The sequence below is a fragment of the Arachis duranensis genome, chromosome 10 (genome assembly GCF_000817695.3).
Source record: "Arachis duranensis cultivar V14167 chromosome 10, aradu.V14167.gnm2.J7QH, whole genome shotgun sequence".
Lineage (NCBI taxonomy): Eukaryota > Viridiplantae > Streptophyta > Magnoliopsida > Fabales > Fabaceae > Arachis > Arachis duranensis.
This window is the reverse complement of record NC_029781.3, coordinates 101,673,284-101,698,935: the sequence shown is the minus strand read 5'-3', so window position 1 is coordinate 101,698,935 and position 25,652 is coordinate 101,673,284. Positions and strand designations below refer to the sequence as shown.

At 34.0% G+C, this 25,652-nt stretch overlaps 2 protein-coding genes across 2 annotated transcripts; both read right to left on the bottom strand.

Moving 5' to 3' along the window:
* Positions 1 to 237: 237 nt before the first annotated feature.
* Positions 238 to 3,289, bottom strand: LOC107471482 (proline dehydrogenase 2, mitochondrial). Its single transcript, XM_016090950.3, has 4 exons — positions 2,568 to 3,289; positions 913 to 1,558; positions 572 to 812; positions 238 to 440 (listed from the first exon to the last, which is right to left on the bottom strand). The coding sequence occupies exons 1-4, from the start codon at positions 3,150 to 3,152 to the stop codon at positions 401 to 403; spliced, it is 1,512 nt and encodes a 503-aa protein (XP_015946436.1). The 5' UTR covers positions 3,153 to 3,289; the 3' UTR covers positions 238 to 400.
* Positions 3,290 to 8,102: 4,813 nt separating this feature from the next.
* Positions 8,103 to 11,773, bottom strand: LOC107471468 (omega-amidase, chloroplastic). The gene is made up of 9 exons (XM_016090937.3): positions 11,594 to 11,773; positions 11,046 to 11,270; positions 10,724 to 10,817; positions 10,382 to 10,456; positions 10,078 to 10,156; positions 9,649 to 9,664; positions 8,859 to 8,939; positions 8,440 to 8,522; positions 8,103 to 8,348 (listed from the first exon to the last, which is right to left on the bottom strand). Exons 1-9 carry the CDS (start codon positions 11,771 to 11,773, stop codon positions 8,270 to 8,272), a joined length of 912 nt encoding a protein of 303 aa, XP_015946423.2. The 3' UTR covers positions 8,103 to 8,269.
* Between the last annotated feature and the right edge of the window lie 13,879 nt (positions 11,774 to 25,652).

Sequence of the window (25,652 nt, the reverse complement as noted above, 5' to 3'; positions counted from 1 at the left end):
AGGTTTCATCATCATAAACATATTTGTTATATTAAATTTTAATATTAGTTAGAAAAGAGATCATTCATCACCTAATATTTGTTCTGTGATAGGCCTTAAACATTAACCCACTTGCATTTTCTGATAGCGCAATATCCGCATAATGTTACATACATGTCCCCATCAATTTTATCATTCATCTATGACTTTTATTATCTTAAAAATGAAAGAAGAGAAAAAATGTAAGGAACAGTAGTATATTAAACAGTGATGATATTATTTGAAATTTCAACTTGTGAAGCGAAACCATAGGCAGTGAATGTGTAAATACAATTCTCTCAGAAAAACAGAACTCTCTAATTTGTACAATGTTTAGTGAATTCCGTTCCCATCCCACAGAATTGAATGACACTAAACGTCTCTAAAAAACAGCAGCTTTTAGCCTCCTACCAATCTCCTTTCTGTTACACAAAAAAACAATGATTATTGTCACTTAAAAAAATAATATCATCTAACTGTTTCTTAACTATCGGGTTTATCAGAAGACAACTTTTCGAATGATAAGTATCTATGGTTGAAAATTTCAATGTACCTCATGAGTTGCCTATCAAAACCTGAAGCAGCCAAGAGCCCTCTATTTTCTTCAGCCCTTCTCAAGAGGTAAGGCATGACCTTGTCCACCGGCCCGAATGGCAAGTACTTGCTAACCTGAAACCCTGCATTGCTCAAACCAAATGAAAGCGACTCCGACATTCCACAGAGCTGCGCAAATTCCAGCTTGTGGTGCACTTTTCCCATCCCTAATTCGTGCGCTTTCGCGGCAGCCAATTTGCCTAATAACATTGCAAATAATGCGTTAGAGATATAACTATTCATGTGTCTTTTCTTACAAGTAAAGACTTATTTAAAAGTTAAAATATTCAATTGAAGTACCTGATTCAACATTATGTGTTGCAAGAACAAGTGATCCAGGACCATCGGCAACCTTCTCCAGAAGAAAAGAGGAGCAATCATTGAAACACTTGTGTGTGTCCTCAATGGTGTCATGAATGGGCGATTTGAAGCCGAAAGATTCAGCTATCTTGCTCTCCATGGACATGTAAGCACCCCTCACCAATTTGAACCCCATTGGGACTCCCATTTTGTCTGCTGCCTTCAATGCCAGCAAGAGCCTCTCCTTGGAGTCTTTCAAGTAAGTCTGAATTGTTCCGAACACGATGGGATTGTCATCCTTGTTATGAACAATGGCAGAGGAATACGTGAAGTAATCGATCGCCGGCTGAACCGTGGTGTGTTCGGCATCAACCAAGAGAGGAATATTGGCCTGGACACATTTCTGGCAGAGTTCAACAAGTCTCTGGGTTGCAAGTTCAAGATCACGCTCCTCTTCAAGGGTAAGTGGCTCTGGTTTCTTCTGAGTGTGGTACAAAGGGCTTGATTCAGCGAAAATTGGCAAGGAATCTCGCTTCCATGGCAAATTGAATGAAGGATCTTTCTGTTGCCATCTTAGAAGGTCACTGATTCTCTCTAGCAGGCTCATGGGACAAATTGCAGTGATTTTCACAATCACAAAACTCACCTATTAAAATAAAAAATGATCAATTAAGAAATAATTTTAAGAATGCAATATATACATTTGTAGCAACGTGACATGACAGAATCAAATCAAATTAGAACAGATTCCAATTTGAATAGTGCCAAATTGGCAGAGCTCAATGTCCTTGTGTTGGGTGGGACCAAGCAAAAGGACAGTACCACTCACGGATGAAGAAACAAGACAAGAAGCTAGCTAGCATTAACCTTAACCCTTAACTGGCATTTTCCAAAATTGTTGTGTACCATTGCATGGTGTCACAATCACACCCACTTGCAATTTCATTTGCTGACACACAACCAAACAAGGCACGCTGCACCGTAACTACCCCCAACCCGGGCCCGAAATCCGGACTCCCAACCCGACCCGAATACAGAATACCAAACCCGTGCCCCACATGTCCTATTGGAAAATTTGCATGGATCCACATCGCATGATGAGGGATCCACAGTGCTAAGTGTCACACGATAGTTAACAACTTAACATGCAAAATGAAACCGAAATGAATTCAAAGAGATCTATAAATCCAAATTAAAATTAAAATTAAAATTTCAAAGTTTCCAGTTAGTAATTAAAAACGCAAATTTCCATGCGTGAAGTTAGTGCTTTAAATGCTAAAATTAATATGATTTAGCATTTCAAAAATATTATTTATATCTACTAAAATTAGCTAAAAAATAATTAATTTATTTTTAAATTAATGAAAACTGAGTATATAATTTTTTTTTTGTAAAAATAATTTTATTTTTATATTTTTAACAAATTCCTGTGAAACACTAATAATTAAGAAAACTCTATTGACATGACTCCATTATAAAAGCCAGACAATATTTTGAATAAAATAAAAAAGTAACAAATAACTGTTAAGTATCAAAATCAAACTATTTGTTTCCTCGTCAAAAACGAATTAATTATGATTTATTTAAGATAAAGAAAATCGTGACAAAAATTCAAAGCCAGAAAATAAAATTAAAAGAAAGAGAAAATAACTTACAGAAGACATGGGAAGGGATCTGCTAACATCAACAGTGTGAAGGAAGCCGTTAAGGTTACGGTTACAGCCATGGTTATCGTGCGCATCTTCAACGCCATAAACAAGCATCCCTCTTAAACCCGCCTCATTCAGCGACCTTATCTTCCTCCCAGCCTCGGCGGCATCTTCGCCGGCGCAGAAGTGCTCAAAGAACGTCTCCCTAACCGCTCCCATAACCGCATCCTTAACCAACCCTTCCCTCTCAACAAACCTCGATCGCATCACCCGCATTCCCACGTCAACCATGGGCCCCACCGCAGTCGCGTGTAAAACCGCCGACGAACGCAGCAGCCGCCATGTAGACACCGACGAGAAGAGCTTCTCTGTGTCCTCCAAATCCAACGTCCTCCTCGGTATGTAATCGGTGTCGACCGACGAGGGAGCCGCGATAGTTGCTGCGGAGGCAGCTGAAGACGGCGGCTTGTGCTCGGTCCCTTCGAAAACTGGCGTTGCGGCGAGCGGTTTTGTGGCTGTGGCCGTTGTGGTTGTGGCTCTGTTGTAACGGATTTTCCTTAGGATCCTTGATGGGATAACCCTAGTTGCCATCAAACGGTTAAATAAATTCTTTGTTTCTTTCTTCGTTTCTTTTCCAAGAACTGAACACGTCTATGTGACAGACAGTGTGAGTTCTTGGTATTTTTTTTTTTTTTTTCTCTCTCTCTATGTGAATGTAAATGTGATGTTTTTGTGAGTGAAGTAAGAGGGGGATTTATAGGCGCCAATTGTTAGGTCAAGGAAGGAAAAGTACAGCACAACATTGGGCAAGTGTTGTGCATGCTGGTGTGGGATAAGATTAGATTAGATTAGAGATTAGAGTGGTCAATTTGTTTTAATTCTCTTTTTTTAATTTTGGCTAAGTCCTTTCTCTTAGTTTTTCTTTTATTCATTGGACTCTTTTCTAATTCTATACTTTTAAACGGGTCGCTTTCTAATTTCAAAACTGTATGTGTAATTTCGCAATAGTGTATGTAAAACTTACTTTTTTGCAAATATTTTTTTTAACCAATCATGTTTGGTGTATAATAAATCAGTTTATTTTTTAATTTAATTTTATTATATTATCAATATAAAATAATTTTTTACGTATATTCAATTATATAATATTACGTTAGTATAAATAATAACTTTTTATATTAACCACAAAATAGCTATAAAAAACAGTGAACGTTTTATAAGACATTTTTAATATATAAGACTTAGTTTAGTGAAGTTTTTTAAATAAATGTTTGTGCTTTTTAAAAGTATAAGTATTTTGTTTTATGTTTAATAAAATAAAAAATTTATATGATTGTGCTTACAGTTTTTTAAAATTAAGAGTATTTTTAAAAATACTTAAACGATAATTTTTTAAAATTAATTTGTACTTATCAAAATTAAAAAATTTAATACAACTTCATATATTAATTAATGTTTAAATTTAATTTTTATACTTTATAGTAATTTAAAATGTTAAAAGTCATTAATTAAATACAATTATTATTAATTGTACTTATTAAAAATTATTTTTAATTTAATTTAATTTATTAAACATACATATTATAATTTAAAAAAAAATTATTTTTTAAAAGTTAGGATTTACACGCTACTTTTAAAAAATAAAAAATTTACTAAATTAGGCCTAAAATTAAACTCATGGTATTTTAGGGACTTACTTAAATAATTATACTAAAGTTATGAAGGATGTAGTATTATTTTGGAAACACACCTTAAATTGTTGCATCATAACCGTCATAACCATATTAAGTAAAGTATGAAAAAGGGAGTGATGTTGAGTAATGAGTATGCATTGAGGTGTAAAAACGTGTAGTTAAGTGTTAAGGAATGGGAATGGGAATGGGAATGGGAATGGGTAAAAGGAGGCAAAAAATGTGTTGAGACATGAGAAATTTTGGGGGATTAGATAAGAATTAGTGGTAGGTGCTACGTTGACGCGTGGGGATGAGTCTTGAATCTGAGGCAGTGTGTTTTAATTACAAGAAGACCACCATTTTTACCAATTATCAATTATGTAACGTGTGTTGTCCAATTCCACGCATACATGAGTTGGATACTTGGGTCGGTGGGATCCAATTCAAGAATTCAAGGCTATGAATGCATGCGTGGATCCACGTAACCTTCTACGTTACAACCATAAAAGTCTTTAAATTCTTTATTTCGAGATGGATCGTGATTCTTGCCGTCACCTAAGCCCGGCTTCTATCTTATTATGACATGTTTTTTTATTTGAATTCAAAGAAACAAGATCCACCAAGAAAAATAAATAATTAAAATAATTACAACTAGATTGTGAGTTTTAGACTATTAGTTAATAGTTATCGTTATCGGTTATGTGTTATTGTAAGCTATAAATAGAAAGACAAGATTCTGAATGGTTTTGTTCAAGTTAATTTGAATGGTACGGTCAATAGAATCTCTGAGATTCTGGGTCTATGCAAAATGTCAAACTCTTTTTTGAACTTTTGAGATGGAAAATAACAGTTTTAGATGGAGTAGTCATTCATGATGAGATAGTTTCTTTTTAATTATATTTATATCTCCTTTAATGTTCTCAAGTGCTCCATATAGCTTAGTATAATTTGTTTTAATTACCTTTTTTATGGTTGTAATAAATATGATTATTTCTTTGGTTAGTACTATTTATTAGCCCTTTCTTTTTGTGAAGTTGATATGACATGTTTTTAAAGTATATTTTGATTTATTTTATTTGGTTTTATTTAAATGTGTTAATTAATTAATAATTTATTTGATCACATTAACTCTATCTAACCAAGTATATTGATTATTTGATTTGACTGCAATAAATAAATTAATTTTATTTTAATTTGTACTAATTTTTTGGTCTTATGTATTTTAATTAATGATTTTTTAAAATATTATGATTGTTATATGACATATTTATAAGATATTTTTAAGTATCTAATATATTTTATTGAGTCAAATAATTATAATTAATTTATTATATAATATATGTTATTTGGTTTGACTTATTGTCATGTTAATATTTGAATAGTTGCAAAATATTTTTCTCTTGATTTTAAATTTTAGGTTTTTATCATGGTTTATATTTTTATTTTAGTATTAAATCAAATATTTCTATTAGTATTTTCTTGGAATATATTATCTAATAGTTATATGTTCATTATCATATGGTCGTGGATATTTTTCTAACTTTTTGAAAAAAAAAAAACACAATGTCATTCCTTTTTTTATTTTACTTATTTTTTATTTTATAACTTATTTAATTTATTGTAAAAAATCATATATGTTAAAAGATAATTTTATTATTTTTTATCACGTACTCTTCTATTCCGTAATATTTTTTTACTTTTTTTTATAAACTATAAAATACTAGTATTTATTATTGTACTCTATCTCTTGTATTTATATTATATTATTTACATGCTTAATTTTATTTATGATTTGAGAGATTTATTGATAAAATAACATGGTAACTAATTTGGTGAGTGATTTTTATACACAACATTTTTTAAATTATTTTATATAGTTGTTTAATCATCATATCTATTTTTAGATGACTATTCACATATTGACGGTAAAAAAAGACTATTTTTGCTTATATAACGGTATATAATTAGAGTTTAATTTTGATATACTGACAGTGTAAAACATTTTATACAGTCGTGTAATATAGTTGTTTACTCATATTTATTTTTAGATGATTATTCACATATTGACGGTAAAAAAATAACTATTTTTGCTTATATAACGGTATATAATTAGAGTTTAATTTTGATACACTGACAGTATAAAATATTTTATACAGTCGTGCAATTATATTTGTTTTTCTAAATAGCCATTTACGCGGTCAATGTGAAAGATAATTATTTTTACTGATGTAACGTTATATAATTAGATGCATATGTAAAATTATTTTACACTAACAGTGTACCAAAATTACATTCATATAATTAAATGCACATATAATACTTCTTTATATTATTTATTAAAATAAAATTCATAAAAATTATTTATTTAATATTTTCCTTTGAAAAAGACTTGTTTCGGACTAAAGAGCTGAATTCATTGATCAAAGATAAAAAAGTACAAATGACAAGAACATTAAGAAAATAATAATAATAATAATAAGATAAAAATTTGTACATATAGATCAAGCAAGTTTGCAGACACTGTACTTTCAAACCGGATACCTTACATTTACTCACATTGATCTTATTTAATACAAAAAAGATAAGCAAGAAATAACAACATAAGACAACTATCGGAATTATAATTCCAGCTCAAAGAAAAATAAGCCTCTCAAATTTTTATTAAAAAAATATTATTTACACATCAAAATCAGTTATTAAAATTAATCATAATTGTATTCTCTTTTCTTTCTTTTTTCGGTCTGGGAAAAACATTGTCCCCATATTTTTTTCTGAATATAGTGTTTGGTTGTTTTAGGCCTATCTGTAGGCCCGTGTGATGTTCTCAGCATTGTCAAAAACTAGTGGGCACAATCACTGTGAAAAAAATAACCATTAAAAAAAGAAGCAATACGCCAACCACAACTCCCCCTTCTGGAGTTCTAGTTGTAGATTGCCTTTGGCAAGAAGCAGATGGGCAGGGGCTACACAACCTGTTCCTAAAATATAATAAAGGTAAAACAACTATTTCTATCTACTAATTTTATAAATGCTGACAAAAAAAACTTATCAAACAAGAAAACTAATGTTATACTTATGAAAAAGAAGTTTAATGTGCAAAAAAATACCTAAATTCTAATTTTTTTTGTTGACTTTTGATAAAATTTTCAAATTATTTTCACCATATCTTTAACCTCAACAAATTATTTTTACCATATCTTTAACCTTAACTCCACCACCATAGCTTCTTTTTCAAATCACAAACTTTCACAACAATAAGCACCCAAACATCCTGAAACTGTACTCTCTTCTGCATGTGGCGCTGCAACTGGTGCAGGTGCTGGAACATTCTATTCTGCACCTGGCGCGACAACTCTTTAGAGACGGAGAATGAGCCACCGGAGCCGGTGCTAGTGTTAAAGTATGGTTCTGATGGCTGGGAGTAGGAGCTGGAGAATGAAGCGTTGGAGAAAGCGCTGGAGGTGTTGTTGCCGGAGACAGTGAAGGACCAGTTGAAGGAACTGGTAGAATGGCAGAATTCGACGGTAACAACGGAGACTCTGTAAGGAATGGGTGAGGAATTCTCAAAAAGTGTGCCGGATATGGTGACAGAATAATGTTTATGGTTGTTTTGCTATAACAATAGAATGTGAGAGAAAGTGTGCAGTAATCAATCGGTATGGATTATATTTGGAAATAAAAACTCAAGCTTTTGATTACTTGCTTGATTCTCTCCTTTCATATATCTGTTTTAAATCAGATCATATATTAACCTGAAAATTTTTTATGAGATGGATTCTCGTGGTGATTTATTTTCATTAGTGATATATAATATATCCTTTGTGCCTTTTCTGCAGTTTACTCTCTTGTTTCTATCAACGCCTCACAGTTGTTTATTACATTCCTTTATTTCATCCCTTTTCTTTAAGGTTTGAGCATTCACACATAGCAATAAATAGGGTATGATTAACCAAAACAAGAGAGATGGTTGTTGATGCTACACAAAAGCTTCAAATAAGACATGTATATCTCCCAATCATACAAAGTCCTGCGCCATTAATGGCTATTCAGCCTTTGAAAATCCACCAATTGGTATAGATCACCTCGTCGCTGCTTAGTCACAGGAAGATGTGTCCTGAATAATTAAATCACAACATCAGACATATTAATCATGATTATGACTGCAACTTGTGCAAGACACGTGTGTAGTGTGAAGAAAAGAAAACCTTCTCTGCTCTAATATTGAATAATCAATTTCTCCTATGATGATTGCTTCCTCATGTTCTGTAGTAGCCAGAACTTCCCCCCACTGTCACATTTACATGTTCCATGTAAGTACAATAATAATATACACTCAAATATGGTTTAGAATCTTTGTTGATAATTTTTAAGGAAAGATATTTCCGCTGGTATTTGAAACTCAAAGATCAAATAAAGCTAGATATACATCAGAACTATAGGTTCTTTGATCAATGAAGCTGTAAATTGTATTGATTTTCTAATTTAGGGAAGAATTTATTACACCTTCCATGTTTCAGGGACAAAAATGTAGTTTTTCTCTTAAAATATGCTAATACCAGCTTCCAAATCAGAACATGTTTTTTGGCTCTATCCAAAGAAAGCTTAACATAAAAGATCCACTTACTGGTCCAACAAGAGTGGAGTGGCCCCAAGCTACATAACCAGATCCAGTATCCCGAGCAGGTGAACAGGTTGCCACATATAACTGTATGTAACGAATTTGAAGTTAAGGATTCACTAGTCTCCTTCCAAAATACTCATAAATAAATAGGTCTATAAGTCTTAAAGTCCAAAGGAATGGATATAAGGAACTTGATCTTTGGAGGAGGAGGAGGAGAAGAAGAAGAAGGAAGAAGAGGGAAAAGAGGAGGAGGGGTTCATTCAAAATGTGATAGGCATAAATACAAAAAAAAACCTGTAACCTGGTTTAAGAGTACAATCAACAGGCATCAATCCACCAAATGCAACAATAAAATAGTAACACCAATCTACACACACACACACACAAAAACAAAATTGAAAAGGTGAGACAAATCATTTCACTCAAATCCTATATTATTCTGTTACTTCCTTTTGGGATGCAAAAGGATGTTGAAGTTTCCCCGACACATTGCTCATCTCTAGACAATCAATCTAGGTAGCAATATCGGATTAGCAATGTAAAGCAGCATCAGCTTTCTAAAACTCATCACACATTCATCCTCGTATAGAGGTTAAGGATCTTGCAGTTTTTCTTATTAGAAGAATTTGACTGATTACTTACTCATAGTGTGAATTTCTCCCAACTTAAAGCTACTAAGATCCTTCTTTGGTGCAGCTATCAAAACAATTGATGATTTTCATATTTAACATACTTTAACTTAAAATATACTTGAAGTAAAACTCTGCCGAAGTTTCAAATGAGGGGTCATTACCTGATTATCTGTAGCCCTGAGGAAAAAAAAAAATCATAGATTAACAGAATAAAAATAAGACGCTACTTAATTAATAAATGAGTTAAGAATGTTTGCAGTGCCACAGACAAGGAAGAGTTTGAAGACAAAAAATAATGTGAGAGGCATGCCTCTTGCATAAAAGTTCTAACTATTAAGTATTTTCTAGTTATTACCGGGGTCAAAGGTGATGTTTGTCTATGATTTCAATTACAAATGATATATATGGTTCATTAAAATATTAGTTCAATCTAATAAAATTAGCCAGGGTTAAAAATAGCATTGAACAGTCATGTTTATTGAGGAAGTTGCTTCAAGACAGTAACTGGATTACACATTTTTCACTAATGAATAACATGCTAGATAGTTACAGCAACTATAAAGTAAAAGTTAAATAAAAGAGCCACCTACCTTGCCCTTTGCAATAGCTCCCAATGCAACGGCCCAGTTGTCATATTAAATGCCCCAGGATAGCATAGCAAGTGAGCTCCTAAAATCAAAAGTTGATACTGTAAAAATATCCGCAAACTTAGGAACAAGAGGAGAAATTTCCACTCGCTCTCTTCCCCAAGCAAACAAAATTGACAATTCGATATGCTAAAAAGCCTTAGAAAGCATTGAAAAAAAAAACTCTTGGAGAAGTCAAATCATTGACAACCAATTGCAAGTCAAGAAGAAATAATTGGTATCAAGCAAAATAATGGAAATGACAGACCTCTTGCTGCATATGTCATTGCTAGTTCAGGAAAACGTATATCATAACAGATGCCTATGCCAATGCGCCCAACCTCTGCACGAATCAAGTAACTTTGTTACAGCTTTGTGGACAAATTTCATTGCAAGCAAACATCCTAGAGGTTAATTGAACAGAACCAAGATAACGAGTTAACAACTATACTTCTCCACCATAGTCAATATTATTATAAGATTCAGGCTCTGAACATGAATTTCTTATCTACATAATGACAAACAAAATAGCAATAAAGACTGCGACGTTATGATGGAGGTAGAACCAGAGAAAATGTGCTTAGATATGTAACCAGAGGATATATTAGACCTGTGTCTACAATTGTTGGAGTCTCCCCAGCAGTAAGAGTTTTTGACTCCATAAAGGTAATCTTCCCGGGAATGTCCATGTCGAAAAGGTGTATCTACAATATGCCAGCATGTCAAAATTTGCACAACAAAGCAAATGCAAGAAAATAGTTCAAGTACCACCACCATCAAGATCAATTATGAAAGTCAAATATCCAAAAGAAAAAAGGATTGAATTATTTTGGGAGGCACAAGAACATCAAACATCCAAAGCACAAATTCATGTGAACCAAGCATTAAGAACAAGATCCCTATGCACATCCCAACATTGTAGATGACCCAACCTTGCGGTGCTTGGCTTTAAGCTTTCCATCAGTGCCGAATACGCAACATGTATTATACAAGTTTCCCCCGGAACGTTCAGGTATAGAACCACCAATAATGGTGATCTTGAGGAGACGGGCGAGATCAGAGAGCATGGCAGTAGAAGGAGAGGCATCGCCACCGGCGTCAATATCCTCAGCATACACAGGGAAACTGTCATTGGAATAAGGACTGTTCCAAATTTCCTGAGACAACACCACAGCAAACACACAAAATGATTGAGCAAAATTGAAGGAAGAAAATAAAATTCGAAAGGCAATTACTCAAAAACTGGAGGGTAAACTACCTCTGTCATGCATTATCGGGTGATAGGCCTAACAATCAATACATTAAATTTTAGATAAAAATAAGTTTTCGAAATTCACCTTAAATATAACTAAGATAGTAAGATTATACAAGTATTTCTCGAACTTTTGTAGTTCTATAAGAGTAGAAAAAAATGCGATAAGTTAATTATTTAGAGTTCAATTCAAACAAGATAATCCGTATCCGGGAAGGAGGAACTGACTGGGAGGAGAACAAGCTGAGCACCCTTAGAGGCGGCGTCTTGAATGGCTTGGCGGGCGTGGGCGATGTTCTTCTCCTTGTCGGCGGTTACAGACAGCTGGCACAGCCCGATCTTGAACTGAAAAGGAGAACAGCAACGTAGTGAGAGTGTTGATGATGATAATGATGCTAATGCTTTCATTATCAACCTGTTTCTGATCATCAATTATTATTATTATTCTCTTCTGCGAATCCAAACCCTTGCTTTCTCCATCGTCAATCTCATCTTCCAACTTTGAAGCTAGGTGGACTGTGGACACAACACCAACGACGTCGTTTCGTAATTCCATTTAAAAAGGTATAAAATAGATAAATTAACGAGTAAATGGTCAAATTAGTCCTTCAAAAATCACGCAATCTTTAATTTAATTTCTAAAAAATTTTTTTAATCAAATTCATCGTTAAAAGATTTCAGCTTAGTCCTGTAAGTCTTTTCCGTCACTTTCTACATTGACGACGTTAAAGAAAACTGACGTGGCAGGTTAAGTTACATGTCGGCACACCCCTCTACATCCTCATTGGCAGCCAGCATAATATCTTTATGAAATTTGGTCAAATTAGTCCCTAAATAACAAACCCTAATCCTAAAATATTGCTTATATACCCCCTTCCTATGGAGTGTAGTGGCAGTGGTTCACGACAATATTTGATATCGGCACGATAGTTGGTGAAGATGGAGGTCGCGGTGGTGGAACTAATCAACTTTGAGCTATTGAAAATATTTAATCAACTAGAACAAATCTCTAATTCTAAAAATAATTTTCAATTTCAGCCAAAAAACACCAACAAAAAATAGAATTTAACAATGACACAATCCTAAAAAGAAGTTTAATAACAAAAAAAAATTAATTAAAAAATTTCATTTCCACAAAATCGAATTTCATAAAGAAAATGCGAATCCCAAAACCAAACAACAAAATAAACACTAAACATAAACAATGATAAGAGAAATTGGTAACCAATACTCCTTTAATATTCAAAAAAACAAAACCTTAATCAACTTTCATGAATTAACAAAGAGCGAAATCCCAACCCCATAATCAGTTTCAATTCCAACAAAAAATACTAACAAGAAGCAAATTTTATCAATGGCATAATTCTAACAAGGTTAGTAACTAAAGCAAAATAAAACCTTAAACAACGACAAAAATGGTCGTCTCCGTCGGTCATGTCTTCAATCACTGCGCTGAAGCCATTCCTCAATAACAAACTCGCAAACATATTGTGTCGGATACTTCAATCGGTGACGATGATGAAGGTTTGTTTGTCTTCTCCTCAACGACGTCGAAAATGAAGTGAAACAGAGACGTCGCACTGGATGCTTCAATTGGCGATGATGATGAAGACTTCTTCGTTTCTCCTCAGCAATATCGAAAATAAAGTGAGAGGGAGAGTCTTGTGAGAGAAACAGGGATGCTGCGCCGAATGCTTCAATTGACGACAAGGATGAAGACTTCTTCATATTCTCAGCGACGTGAAAAAGGGAGTGAAAGGGAGACTCTTGTAAGAGAAACAGGGTCTTGTGTGTGACTATAAATGAATTTAAGTGAGAGAGATCAAAACGACGTAGTTTCAATCATTGCCCTTCACCTTTAAAAACGATGTCGTTTTAATTCTTAATGTGACACGTCAGTTTCTATTAACGCTATCAATGTAGAAAGTAACGGAAAGACTAACGTAACTAAACTGAAATCTTTTGGGGATAGATTTGATTAAAAATTTTTTCGATGACCAAATTAGAGATCGCGTGATTTTTCAGTGATCAATTTGACCATTTACTTGTAAATTAACTATGAAACTCTTTGCAAATTTAAAAAGGGATAAGATGTATTTGGAGTCGAGGTAAAATTTTCTTATTGTATTACAACACATTTGTGTGAATTTGAAAAGAAAAGAAATTCAATTTTAGCTCTATTTTTACTTATTAAGACTCTTTGTAATCGAATGTTGTCCCTCCTCTCAATTTATAGCTCAACGTATAGGATTCTTTTTTCAAAAGTAGTTAAATTTTCATTAATAATAAAAAATATCCAATTGAACTACACACAAAAGAAAAAAAAGTTCCACCAAAAGATAGAAAACCTATTCTATCTAATACACGTTACACAAATTTAGGGATTTGTTACTTCTTAGTCTCTCACTTAATGTCCTTTGAGCTTCTTTAAAGCACATTTATGGAGTCTTTTTTCACTACTCGAATATCAATTTGTTTCTAACTTTTCAGTTCTGTCAAGTAAGATTCACTATCAATTCCTTTTTCTTAGCTATGTTGCTGCCTCCTGCGATACTAATCTAAAAATCAATTTACCATTCTCAGGTTTCTGCTTTCATCAAACATATAGGATATTTATCTTCTACTTTAGATGTAGCTTTTATCACAATTTATAAGTATTGTATCGCGTTTTATGAATAAAAGTTTTTTTTAAAAAAAACAAGAACTATAGATTCTATGAATCAGAACCTATTTTTAACGAGTATAACGTTAATTTTATTTTTCATCAATTTATCCATTTTAAATATTTATGAATAAAATAATAAGTAATTTTTTATACTATTTTTTATATACATAATTTGAGATTTGACACTCAATTTTTTGACAATATATATCACATTAATGATTAATTATTATATTGATGTGAATAATTACTTCTAGCTAGGTAATTTTTTTGGGGCCTGCTACACATACAAGCCTTTTTGGCTTACAAGTTATACAAGTTGGTCCAAGTCCAAGAAAAAAAATACGCGCACTACTCCTTTAGAATCGAGCGTCCAACGCACGCCTCTTAATCACCTGTTGCGTTTTTCCATAACACGTTCATTATGTCGCACTCTTTCTCTTCTTCCTCAATGCAAACCGTCAAGATTCAAGCGACATTCGAAACAAACTACGATTCTGAAGAAACGTTCCAACTCTTCGCGAAGAGTAGAAGAAATCAAGAAGAAAAGATATAAATCTCCATAAAAAATCACTAAAAAAAACGAAGAAACATTATTCAAGGTACTGTTTTACTGTCCTTCAAGGTTTTTTTTTCTAGATTGTCTCTGCCATGTGCCTCATCCTTAACCAGCAAAACATTAAAAGATTTCAAGAAGAAATATACTGTCTCTCCCTGATATTGTGATAAGGTGTACTTCAACGAATTTTAGGTGTATTTCTTAAATCCTTTGGATGTATTTCTGTAATCTTTTGGTGTATTTTTGTAATCGTTTGGGTGTATTTCTAGAATCGTTTGGGTGTATTTCTGTAATCGTTTGGGTGTATTTCTGAAGTTCTATTATCTTCAAAAAGATTTCAAAGCTTAATTTCATAAACCATGAAAATAAAAAAAACGAAGCAAGAATATAGAGAGAGAATCGCACGTAAATGACGAAGATGCAACTAGTGATAAACGCAAGTAAAACAACGAATGAAAAGGCAAAGAGAGAACGCACGAAGGAGATCGAACAAATTTGGCAAGAAACTCGAAAAAAGAAACGAAATCTTTTGAAAAATGGAAGTTATATATTTGCGTTAATTGATTTGGATTGATTTAAAAGTCTGTTAAAGAGGCACCTAACATAAGCAGCGCGTTTATTAGGAATTTTGTTATTTTCAAACTTGTAAAGCTTGTAAGCGTAAAATACTTGTATGCAGAGATTAATCCAATTTTTTTATATTAATGATACTTTTAAACATATCAATACCTTGTAATATTAATATTAGGTTATTGATTTCTATTAAAACTTGTTACTTGTATAACTTATATTTTATAGTTATAGTTATAATTGTCATTTTTCATATGAATTGCTGTTTTAACATTTTAGAAATGAATTTATGTGGAATTCCAAAATTTAACTCAACCCCTTTAATTAGAACAAAATTTTCTCACACATGCTTCAGGTTAGCTATAGCATAAATTAATCGGGAAGCATAATTCATTAATTCTTATATAGTTTTTCAAAGAGTAAATTATCAATTTTACTTATGAATGATCAAAATGCTAACAAAAATGATATTCACTTTTGTTAACAATAAAATATTACTTAAATATTGATAAACCTTATAAAAATACTCAACTGTCAAAAAAAAAAGTCTATTCTCTTAATTAAATTGACTGAGATGGCAAATAAATTTGCCAACGTGGTATTCATTATATGTAATTCTATTTAGTTTTTATTTCATTCTTAACTTTAAAAATTTTATTTTTTCTTAGATTCCCAAATCACCAAGTGTTAAAGATTAAGAATAAACATTATGGTGATCAAGACTTAATGTTAAAATTGAATATAAGTAAAGCATATGATAAAGTGAAATGAAATTTTGTGTGGATTATAATGAAAAAAATAAGATTTAATAAAAAATAAATAGACTGAATGAAGGAATGTGTGACAATAGTCTCATATTTTATTAATATGAAAGGTCAGTGAAGAATTTGTCCAATTAATAGAGTTTATTCGAGTATTTGATTTGTAAATTGTTGGATTTTTCTTACTCATTGTTTTGAATCATTTTGATTTTGCAAGTGCCGGAAATACTAGGCCCACTAAAGGCACATAATTTTTTCAAACCATGTAAAGGGCTTCGTCAAGATTATCTTCTCTTCCCTTATCTATTTTTGCTTTGCGTATAAAAACTCTCCTATCTGCTAGAGGAGAACAGAGACACAAAATTGTGGATTTGAGACTCAATCGCAAGTGTCTTACTATTGGTCATTTATTTTTTCCTGATGATTCTATTTTATTTAGCAAGACTTCGTAGAAGGACTATGTTAATCTACTTAATGTAGTCAACTAAGTGCACAAGTGGTGAATTTGGATAAATCTTGAGTTTTCTTTAGCCATAACACTCCAATGGTTACTAGAGAATATCTATTTGGCATTTTGTAGATTCCTCATATTAGGAACCAAGACAAGTATCTGGATCTTTCAGCAGTTATTCATAAATTAAAAAAGTCAATTTTTAATTTCATCAAAGACAAGGTGGTAAAGAAGTTACAACATTAGAAAATATCTCTACTTTTCAGCTAGTGAAAGAGAAGTACTTATTAAGGCTGTAGCTATGGAAGTTTTTATCTACACTCTAAGTTGTTTAATTTCAAGCTACCAGAGACCCTTATGAAAGAAATCCAGAGAATGATTATGCAATTTTGGTGGGGACAAAAGGATGCGAAGAGAAGGATGCATTAGGTGAATTGGAGCATTATTTGCAGACCGAAAAATCAAAAAGGCCTAAACTTCAAAGACTTGAAAGTTTTTAATTTAACTATGTTGAGAAAACAAGGATGACGACTGCTAACTAAACCTAATCCTCTGATGTTCAAAGTTTACAAGACCAAATACTTCAGGCACTCAAGTTTCTTAAATGCAGAGACAGACAGAAACCTCTCCTAAGATTGGAGAAGTTTGTTGGAAGGGAAAAAGATACTGGAAAAAAGGATTTTTTGAAAGATTGGCAGAGGACACCGAATTAGAATCACAGAAGATCATTGGATTAAAGATTACTACCCACCAATCACTTTTAGCAACCCCAATCCTAACTCGAAATTAATTTAGGTCTCTCAATTATTTATAGCTAATGGACAGTGGAATCAATAACTACTTTCAGATAATTTCAGCATATAACAATATCAAATAATCATGCAGACACAGATAGATGGAGATGAAGATATACCTATTTGGAGAAAGGAGAAACACAGTTAGTACTTAGTCTCTTCCGAATATGCTCTAGCTTTCCATTTTCTGCACTCCCCAATAAAACTACTCCCGGAATAATGTCACCAAAAGAAATTATGGTCTTTCATTTGGAAATTGAAGTGCCAAGCTGATACGAGTATAGCTAAATGCAAGGAAGGAAGTGAGAGACTTGCAACGTCAGCAAAAGAGGTTGCAACTAACTCAGGACAGATGGCAGCAGATCCTCAAATTCAAGGCCTAAGAAGAAGCGTGAGAAAGAGGTCAAATAGCAGGCTGTTGAGGGATTTCAGGCACTAGGCGTATTGTGGTATTTTCCTCTTTCTTCTCTCTCAACCCTCTTTCTTTGGTCACTCTCATTCAGCTGCTACATAGAATTTTCCCTTCTATTTTCCTATTCTGTTATCTTCCCTTCCCTGTGCTGATTCCCACTTCCATATCTCAGGTTATGGATTCTCCCTACTGCTGCAATCTGATTCGGCAAATTCTGATTTTTCTATTTTCTTCAATTTTGACATAGTTACTGTTACACTGAAAAACTCTATCTTGTTTCTGTTATTAGAGCTCAATCACTGATGAGCTTGATTTCTTTCTGATTGTTCTTAGTTATTTTTGAACTCTAAACTTGTACTTCTGGCGTAATTACTCTATTCAATATACATACCATTTTCCTATTTTTTGTTTAGAGCATCTATCACTCTATCATTTGGTGCTTTCATCGTGCCATGGCAGAAAACACGAGGCTCAAAACTTTGGAGGCGGAGTTGAAACGCTTGGGTCAGCGCATCGAGGAGGTTTCAGATGAGACTCGTGCTGAACGCGCGAAAGCCACAGAGGCTACGAGCTTGAAGTTTGACGCCATTCAATCCTCGTTGACGCAAATCATGCAGGAACAATCTCGATCTCGCTCTCCATCGAGGGGTTTCTCCCATGGTTCGAACTCTAGTTAGGGGGTGGATAATGGGAATCGATTGGCTGAGCATAGCCGAGTGAAGTTTGATTTGCCCAAGTTTGATGGCTCAGATGCTCTGGGGTGGATATTCTCCATGGATCAATACTTTGAGTTTTTCAAAGTGCCAGACGATGAACAAATTGGGATCGCTGCAATCCACATGGTCGGGCCTACGATTCCGTGGTTTCAAATGTCTCAACGATCGGCCCAGTTTCGTTCTTGGACACAGTTGAAGAGAGCAATCGAATTGGAGTTTGGCCCTTCTCTTTTCGAATCGCCTAGAGAACTCCTTTTTAAATTACAGCAGTAAGGTACTGTAGGTGAATATTACGCTGCTTTTGTTACCTTGGCTAATCGATCTCATATTGAACCTCCTGAGGCTTTGAAGGATTGTTTTATTGGTGGGTTACGCGCTGATATTCGCAGAGAGGTGAAGGCTCAGTGCCCTCCTTCGTTGATGCGTGCCTTGACTTTGGCTAGAATGCAGGAGGAGAAGTTTGCTTCGATTCCAAGAACCACCTATACTACGTCCCAACCTCGCTCGGTGAATCCTTCTTACTCGGGTTCCCAGCAGAATCGCAGTCTACCGAAGAGTCCTCTTCCACCTCTTCTTCCTACTCTGCGCCTTGCTCATCTTTACCTCCATCGAAGAACTCGGTTCGGAGGCTTTCCCTTGCTGAGATACAGAACAAGAGGGATAAGGGTTTGTGTTATTGGTGTGATGAGAAATTTTCAGCTACTCATCGCTGCGCCAATAAACAATACCTGCAACTTCACCTTGAATTGGATGATTCTATTGATGCTGACCGTGAAAATACAGATGACACTAATGTTGATCTTACTTTGGAGGCTCTAGAACAGGAGGTTGCTGCCCATCATCTCTCTTACAATGCCATGCATGGCACTAGAGGACCTGCTATGATCAGATTCACTGCTGTTATTAATGGACATGAGGTGCACACGTTATTGGATTGGGGGAGCTCGGATTGCTTTATCCAACCCCGTATTGCCAAGTTTCTGAACTTACCAATTGAACCTGCTCCTGGTATTAAGGTCATGGTTGGTAATTTTCAAATTCTGCCAGTGGAAGGCGTGATTCCCAGTTTGGACATCACTATATCGGGCAATACTATCAGCATCCCTGAGGTCTTTGTTCTTCATGTTGCAGGGGGTGAGTTGGTCATTGGATCCAATTGGTTAGAATCTCTTAAAGCTCACATTGCTGACTATGATTTTTCCTTTTTGAGGTTTATGCATGATGGAAAATTTATCACAATTCAAGGGTACAAAACAGCTCCTTCGTCACAGGCTCAGTTCCATCATATTAGACGAATGCTCTCTACTAATGCACTAGCTGAGATGTTTACCTTGGAGGTCCAACATTCGACGGTGCCTGCAACTCCACTATTGCAATTACCCGATTCACTTAACCCAGCTTTGGGCAAATTGCTTCAGCAATATGCGGGTGTATTCAATGTGCCTTCGGGTTTACCCCCTCAGAGGTCACAAGATCATGCAATTCCTTTAATTAAGGGTGCTGAACCAGTGAAGGCTCGCCCTTACCGTTACCCTTATCATTTGAAGTCTCAGATAGAATCAATGGTGAATGAGATGCTACAGGAGGGTATAATACAGCCTAGTAAGAGTCCGTTCTATTCACCAATTCTCTTGGTTAAGAAAAAGGATGGCACGTGGAGATTTTGCACAGACTATAGAGCTTTAAATGCCATCACTGTAAAGGATGGATTTCCAATTCCTACTGTCGATGAACTCTTAGATGAATTATTTGGGGCTAATATCTTTTCCAAATTGGATTTGCGTTCTGGCTATCACCAAATACTAGTCAACCCTGATGACAGATTTAAGACTGCTTTTCGAACTCATCAAGGATTATATGAATGGTTGGTTATGCCATTCGGCCTCACCAATGCTCCTGCTACATTTCAGAGCTTAATGAACGAGGTGTTTAAGCCTTACCTTCGAAAATTTGTGCTTGTCTTCTTTGATGATATACTAATCTATAGTGATGGATTTACTAAGCATCTTGAGCACTTGGAAGTGGTCTTAAAGCTGTTGCAACAGGAGTCTCTCTTTGCCAAACTATCCAAGTGTACTTTTGGTTCATCCGAAGTGAATTACTTGGGACATACGATAAGGGGAGGTGGAGTACATATGGAAATGGCTAAAGTGCAGGCTATTATGGATTGGCCACAGCCCACCAATGTTAAACAGCTTAGAGGGTTCCTTGGCCTTACTGGATACTACAGAAGATTCATTAAAGGCTACGCTTCCTTGGCTTCTCCTTTAACAGATCTGCTAAAAAAGGATGCTTTTGTATGGAGTACAGAAGCTTCTAAGGCTTTCACTCAACTTAAAAAGGCTATATGCTCAAAACCGGTGTTGCAATTGCCCAATTTTGATTTACCATTTGAGGTTGAAACTGATGCTTCGGGTTTGGGAATAGGTGCAGTTCTATTGCAACAAACGCATCCAATAGCATTCTTTTCCAAGAAGCTTCCCCCAACTCTGCAGAAACAATCAGCTTATGTTCGGGAATTTTATGCCATCACTGAAGCGTTGGCAAAATTTCGACATTATTTACTAGGAAAGAAATTTGTATTGCGTACAGATCATCAAAGCCTTAAGGCGCTGCTTGAGCAGGACCTACACACTCCAGAACAACACAAATGGATGCACAAGCTATTGGGATATGACTTCGAGATTCACTACAAATCTGGTGCTGAAAATGTGGCTGCAGATGCCCTTTCGAGGAGTTTCCTTGGGGCTTGGTTTGCACCACGAGCTGATTGGCTGAGGCAGTTGAAAGAGGATTTAGCTCAAAATCCTGATCTTCAAGTACTGATAGAAAAGTGTAGTAATCACACTTTGGGGGATTTAAATTATTCCGTCCATAATGACCTTCTTTTGTGGAGGAACAGATTGGTGATACCTACAACTAGCTCTTTGATACCTAAAATTTTGCATGAGTACCATGATAGTGTTATTGGAGGTCATGCTGGCATAGCAAAGACCGTGGAGCGAATTTGTGCAATCTACTATTGGCCCAACATGCAGCGAGACATTAGGCGTTATGTTCTAAACTGTCGTGTTTGTCAGCAAGCTAAGGTGGACACCAAGGCCCCGGCGGGGTTACTCAAACCATTACCAGTTCCCTCACAGGTTTGGGAGGATATTGCAATGGATTTTATCACTGCATTACCACTGGCAGCAGGGAATTCAGTAATTATGGTGGTTGTTGATAGACTAACCAAATACGCTTATTTTCTTCCTTTAAAACATGATTTCAATAGCAAATCAGTGGCAGATATATTCATCAACAATGTGGTTAAGCTTCATGGTTTTCCAAGTTCTATTGTTTCTGATCGAGACCGGGTTTTCATTAGCAAATTCTGGCAGCACCTATTTCGAAGTCAAGGAACCACATTAGCAATGAGTTCTGCTTATCATCCACAAATGGATGGGCAGAGTGAGGTATATAATAGGACATTGGAGATGTATCTACGTTGCTTTTGTTCTGATAATCCAAAGCGTTGGGTTACTCTTCTTCCATGGGCAGAATATTGGTATAATACTTCTTGGCACAGCAGCATCAAAATGACTCCATTTAAGGCTTTGTATGGCCGGGGACCTCCTACGTTAGCTCGCTATGAGTTTTCAGCTCAAGATGATTCCTCCCTACAAGAGCTGTTGGAGGACCGTGATCAACTGCTGGACACATTAAAGTTTAATTTGGAAAGATCACAGCAGTATATGAAGCAGGTTGTTGACAAGAGTAGAAGACATTATGAATTTAGTGAAGGAGATTTAGTGCTGGTTAAGCTGCAGCCCTATCGTCAGCAGTCAGTGGCTTTGAGAAAGCATCAGAAGATTGGATTAAGATATTTTGGCCCATTCCCTATAGCAAGGAAGTTGAGTGATGTGGCATACCGTTTGGAGTTGCCACCGGAAGCACGTATTCATAATGTGTTTCATATCTCTGCCTTAAAAACATTTCGGGGTGAAGGAACCTCACCATATTTTCCTCTACCGTTAACTACTACAGATGTAGGGCCGATTTTAGAACCTTGCAAAATACTGCAGACTCGTTCAATTAAAAGGGGTGATCAAGTTGTGTCTCAAATCTTGTTACAATGGGGTCAGGATGGTTTGACAGATAACTCTTGGGAGGATACTGCCCAATTCATCAAGTTATTTCCAGAATTCAACCTTGAGGACAAGGTTGGTCTTGATGGGGAGAGTAATGATACGAGTATAGCTAAATGCAAGGAAGGAAGTGAGAGGCTTGCAACGTCAGCAAAAGAGGTTGCAACTAACTCGGGACAGATGGCAGCAGATCCTCAAATTCAAGGCCTCAGAAGAAGCGTGAGAAAGAGGTCAAATAGCAGGCTGTTGAAGGATTTCAGGCACTAGGCGTATTGTGGTATTTTCCTCTTTCTTCTCTCTCAACCCTCTTTCTTTGGTCACTCTCATTCAGCTGCTACATAGAATTTTCCCTTCTATTTTCCTATTCTGTTATCTTCCCTTCCCTGTGCTGATTCCCACTTCCATATCTCAGGTTATGGATTCTCCTTACTGCTGCAATCTGATTCGGCGAATTCTGATTTTTCTATTTTCTTCAATTTTGACATAGTTACTGTTACACTGAAGAACTCTATCTTGTTTCTGTTATTAGAGCTCAATCACTGATGAGCTTGATTTCTTTCTGATTGTTCTTAGTTATTTTTGAACTCTAAACTTGTACTTCTGGCGTAATTACTCTATTCAATATACATACCATTTTCCTATTTTTTGTTTAGAGCATCTATCACTCTATCACAAGCTAAAGTAAACAATTTTCTATGAAAAATAATGCATGAATGAATTTCAGTTAGACAGAGATTGAACCAAAAAATCTCTTCGATCTCACCCATATGCAGTCGATACTCTTAAAATGACGAAAATACTTTACACTGTTTAATCAATTATCCTCAGTCCTCAGTGATTTGATAGCACTCTGGACTCACAATTCCCAACTTGAACCAAGACAATGACCCATGAAAATGATGGTTGGCCCTAATTAAAAATTTCAGACTTTAGAGATATGGAAAAAAAAGAAGTTTTTGCAAGCAGCCTACCTTTTATGGCATATATAGAAAAATAAAAATGTTCACATTTTTTAAGGTAAGGTGGAGATCCCTGTGCAGATCGTTAAAGAAGCATGGAAGCTAAAAGAAGATCTTTGAAGAAGGAAAAGGTAAGAAAAAGGTAAGAGAAAAGTTGTTTCTGTTTTTTGTCTTAGTTGTATGTGCATTTGAGGTTATGTTAACACATGAGAAGTTTGGTGGGTATCCCATAGATACTGATGATGTATGAGGCTCATATTTGGATCTAATCTTTTCATTTCAATAAAATTTTCTATCTTAGATGAAAAAAAAAAAGTGTTAAGATTAATCATCAATTCATCAAGAAAATTGCTAATTTTGTTAATAGAATAATTTTTTTAGAGTAAAGTATCGTTTTGTCTTCAACATTTGGGTTAAGTTTTAAAGTTGTCTCTAATGTTTAAATCGTCCTATTTAAGTTCATAACGTTTCAAAATTGACTCAATGTTGTCCTGCCGTTAGGAATCTGTTAACAGAATTGACGGCGAGACAAAATTGAGACGATTTTAAAATGTTAGGGACTTAAATATGACGAAAATGTTGGGAACAAAAACGATACATAAAATTAATAAATTTTAATTTTATCCTTCAATAATATCAATTTTTTATGGTACATAATTATTCAATTAAATTAAAATTTATTTCTATGTATCATTTTTGTCCCCAACGTATTCATTCTATTTAAGTTTATAATGTTTTAAAAGCGTCTCAATTTTGTTCCGCAGTCAATTTTATTAACAAATCTCTAACAATAGAACAACATTGAGTCAATTTTAAAATATTAGACACTTACTTTTTTTTATAGTTAGATATTTTTGTAATATTTATTAATATTTAAATGATATTTTTGTCAAAAAAAATAGAGTAGCAAAATTGGTAATTTACTCGTGTTTCAAAATTTGCCATGAAACATGCACGTGACTTGGACAAATTTGGAGAGTCCTCGCACACTTTTCTACTTCAAACTCTGGTGGGGAAAATGCCAAGTATATATATACAACATAGACAATTGAAACAAAATTAAGATAGCTAGGCAGAAGAACAAATAAGCTAAGTGCACGCATAGATTTACTTTCTTTGCCAGATTTAATCAGACATGCATGCAAGAATATAAGTTTTAATACCCACCAATCCAAATTGCTCGCTATTAACCAGTTATGTCCCAATACAAAAAAATACCTATTTAAATGAAGATGTTAAAAATTTTTTTTATAAAAAATCTTGTATTAAAAATATATATATTTTATTTGTTTAACCACACTTTAAAAGAAAATAATATTTTAATATTATATTAAATCAAACTCTTCAATTTATTATCTAATAGTAAAAAAGATATATCTTAAAGATAATTATAAAATCTTTATAATAGTATCTATCGTACAAAAGTATACGTTGGAATTTAAAATACACAATATATATGTGCAATACATGTAATATATTAGAAGTTGAAAAAATATTAGAATAATATATGGTGTCCTCTTTCACCCTAAAAGGTGGCTTAAGATCTAAACCTTAAGAAATGTTTACCTTAATTAAAACCCAACCAGCCTGGAAGTTTAGGGTAGACTTGGTTGCATTGAATAATAAAGTACTAAGAAACAGCCTCTTTAATTTGTATTTTAATTTTTAATATTTTCTGTGTTTTAAAATTTGCTAAGGAGATAATGAAAATAGTACAAGGCTACAAGCTAAGTGAAAATTTTTAAAAAATTATTAGTTTGGTTATTATTTTTTACTTTACAAAATAAAAATAAAAAATATATTTTAACAGTAATTGTATATCTTATATGCTTAGTCAGTAGATTTATTGCATTGGTTATTACATATTCACATTGATAACTAAACTTTATAATTTAGTTATTTAAAAATATCATTTTTACACAATATAAAATTAATTATTATATATTTGTGTATAAATATATATTATTTAATTTATTTTTAATATATATTTTTATATTTTAATATATATTTTATATTAATAACTGATTTGAGTGTATATGTATAACTAACTGGCTTTCTTCTTCATTCCTAACGTCATTTTGTCGTTTTGTGCTTCTCTGTGGTTTCGTTATTCGTTCCTGGATCTTGCATAGTAATTTCCTTCCTATTTTGACTTGATTATTCTCGCATAAGAAAATTAAAAGAAGATACATATAATAATTATTACATACGATTAGTTGACAAAATACTCGCTTTGCCAACAGTACAAGAAATCCTGAATTATTTTATTATTATTA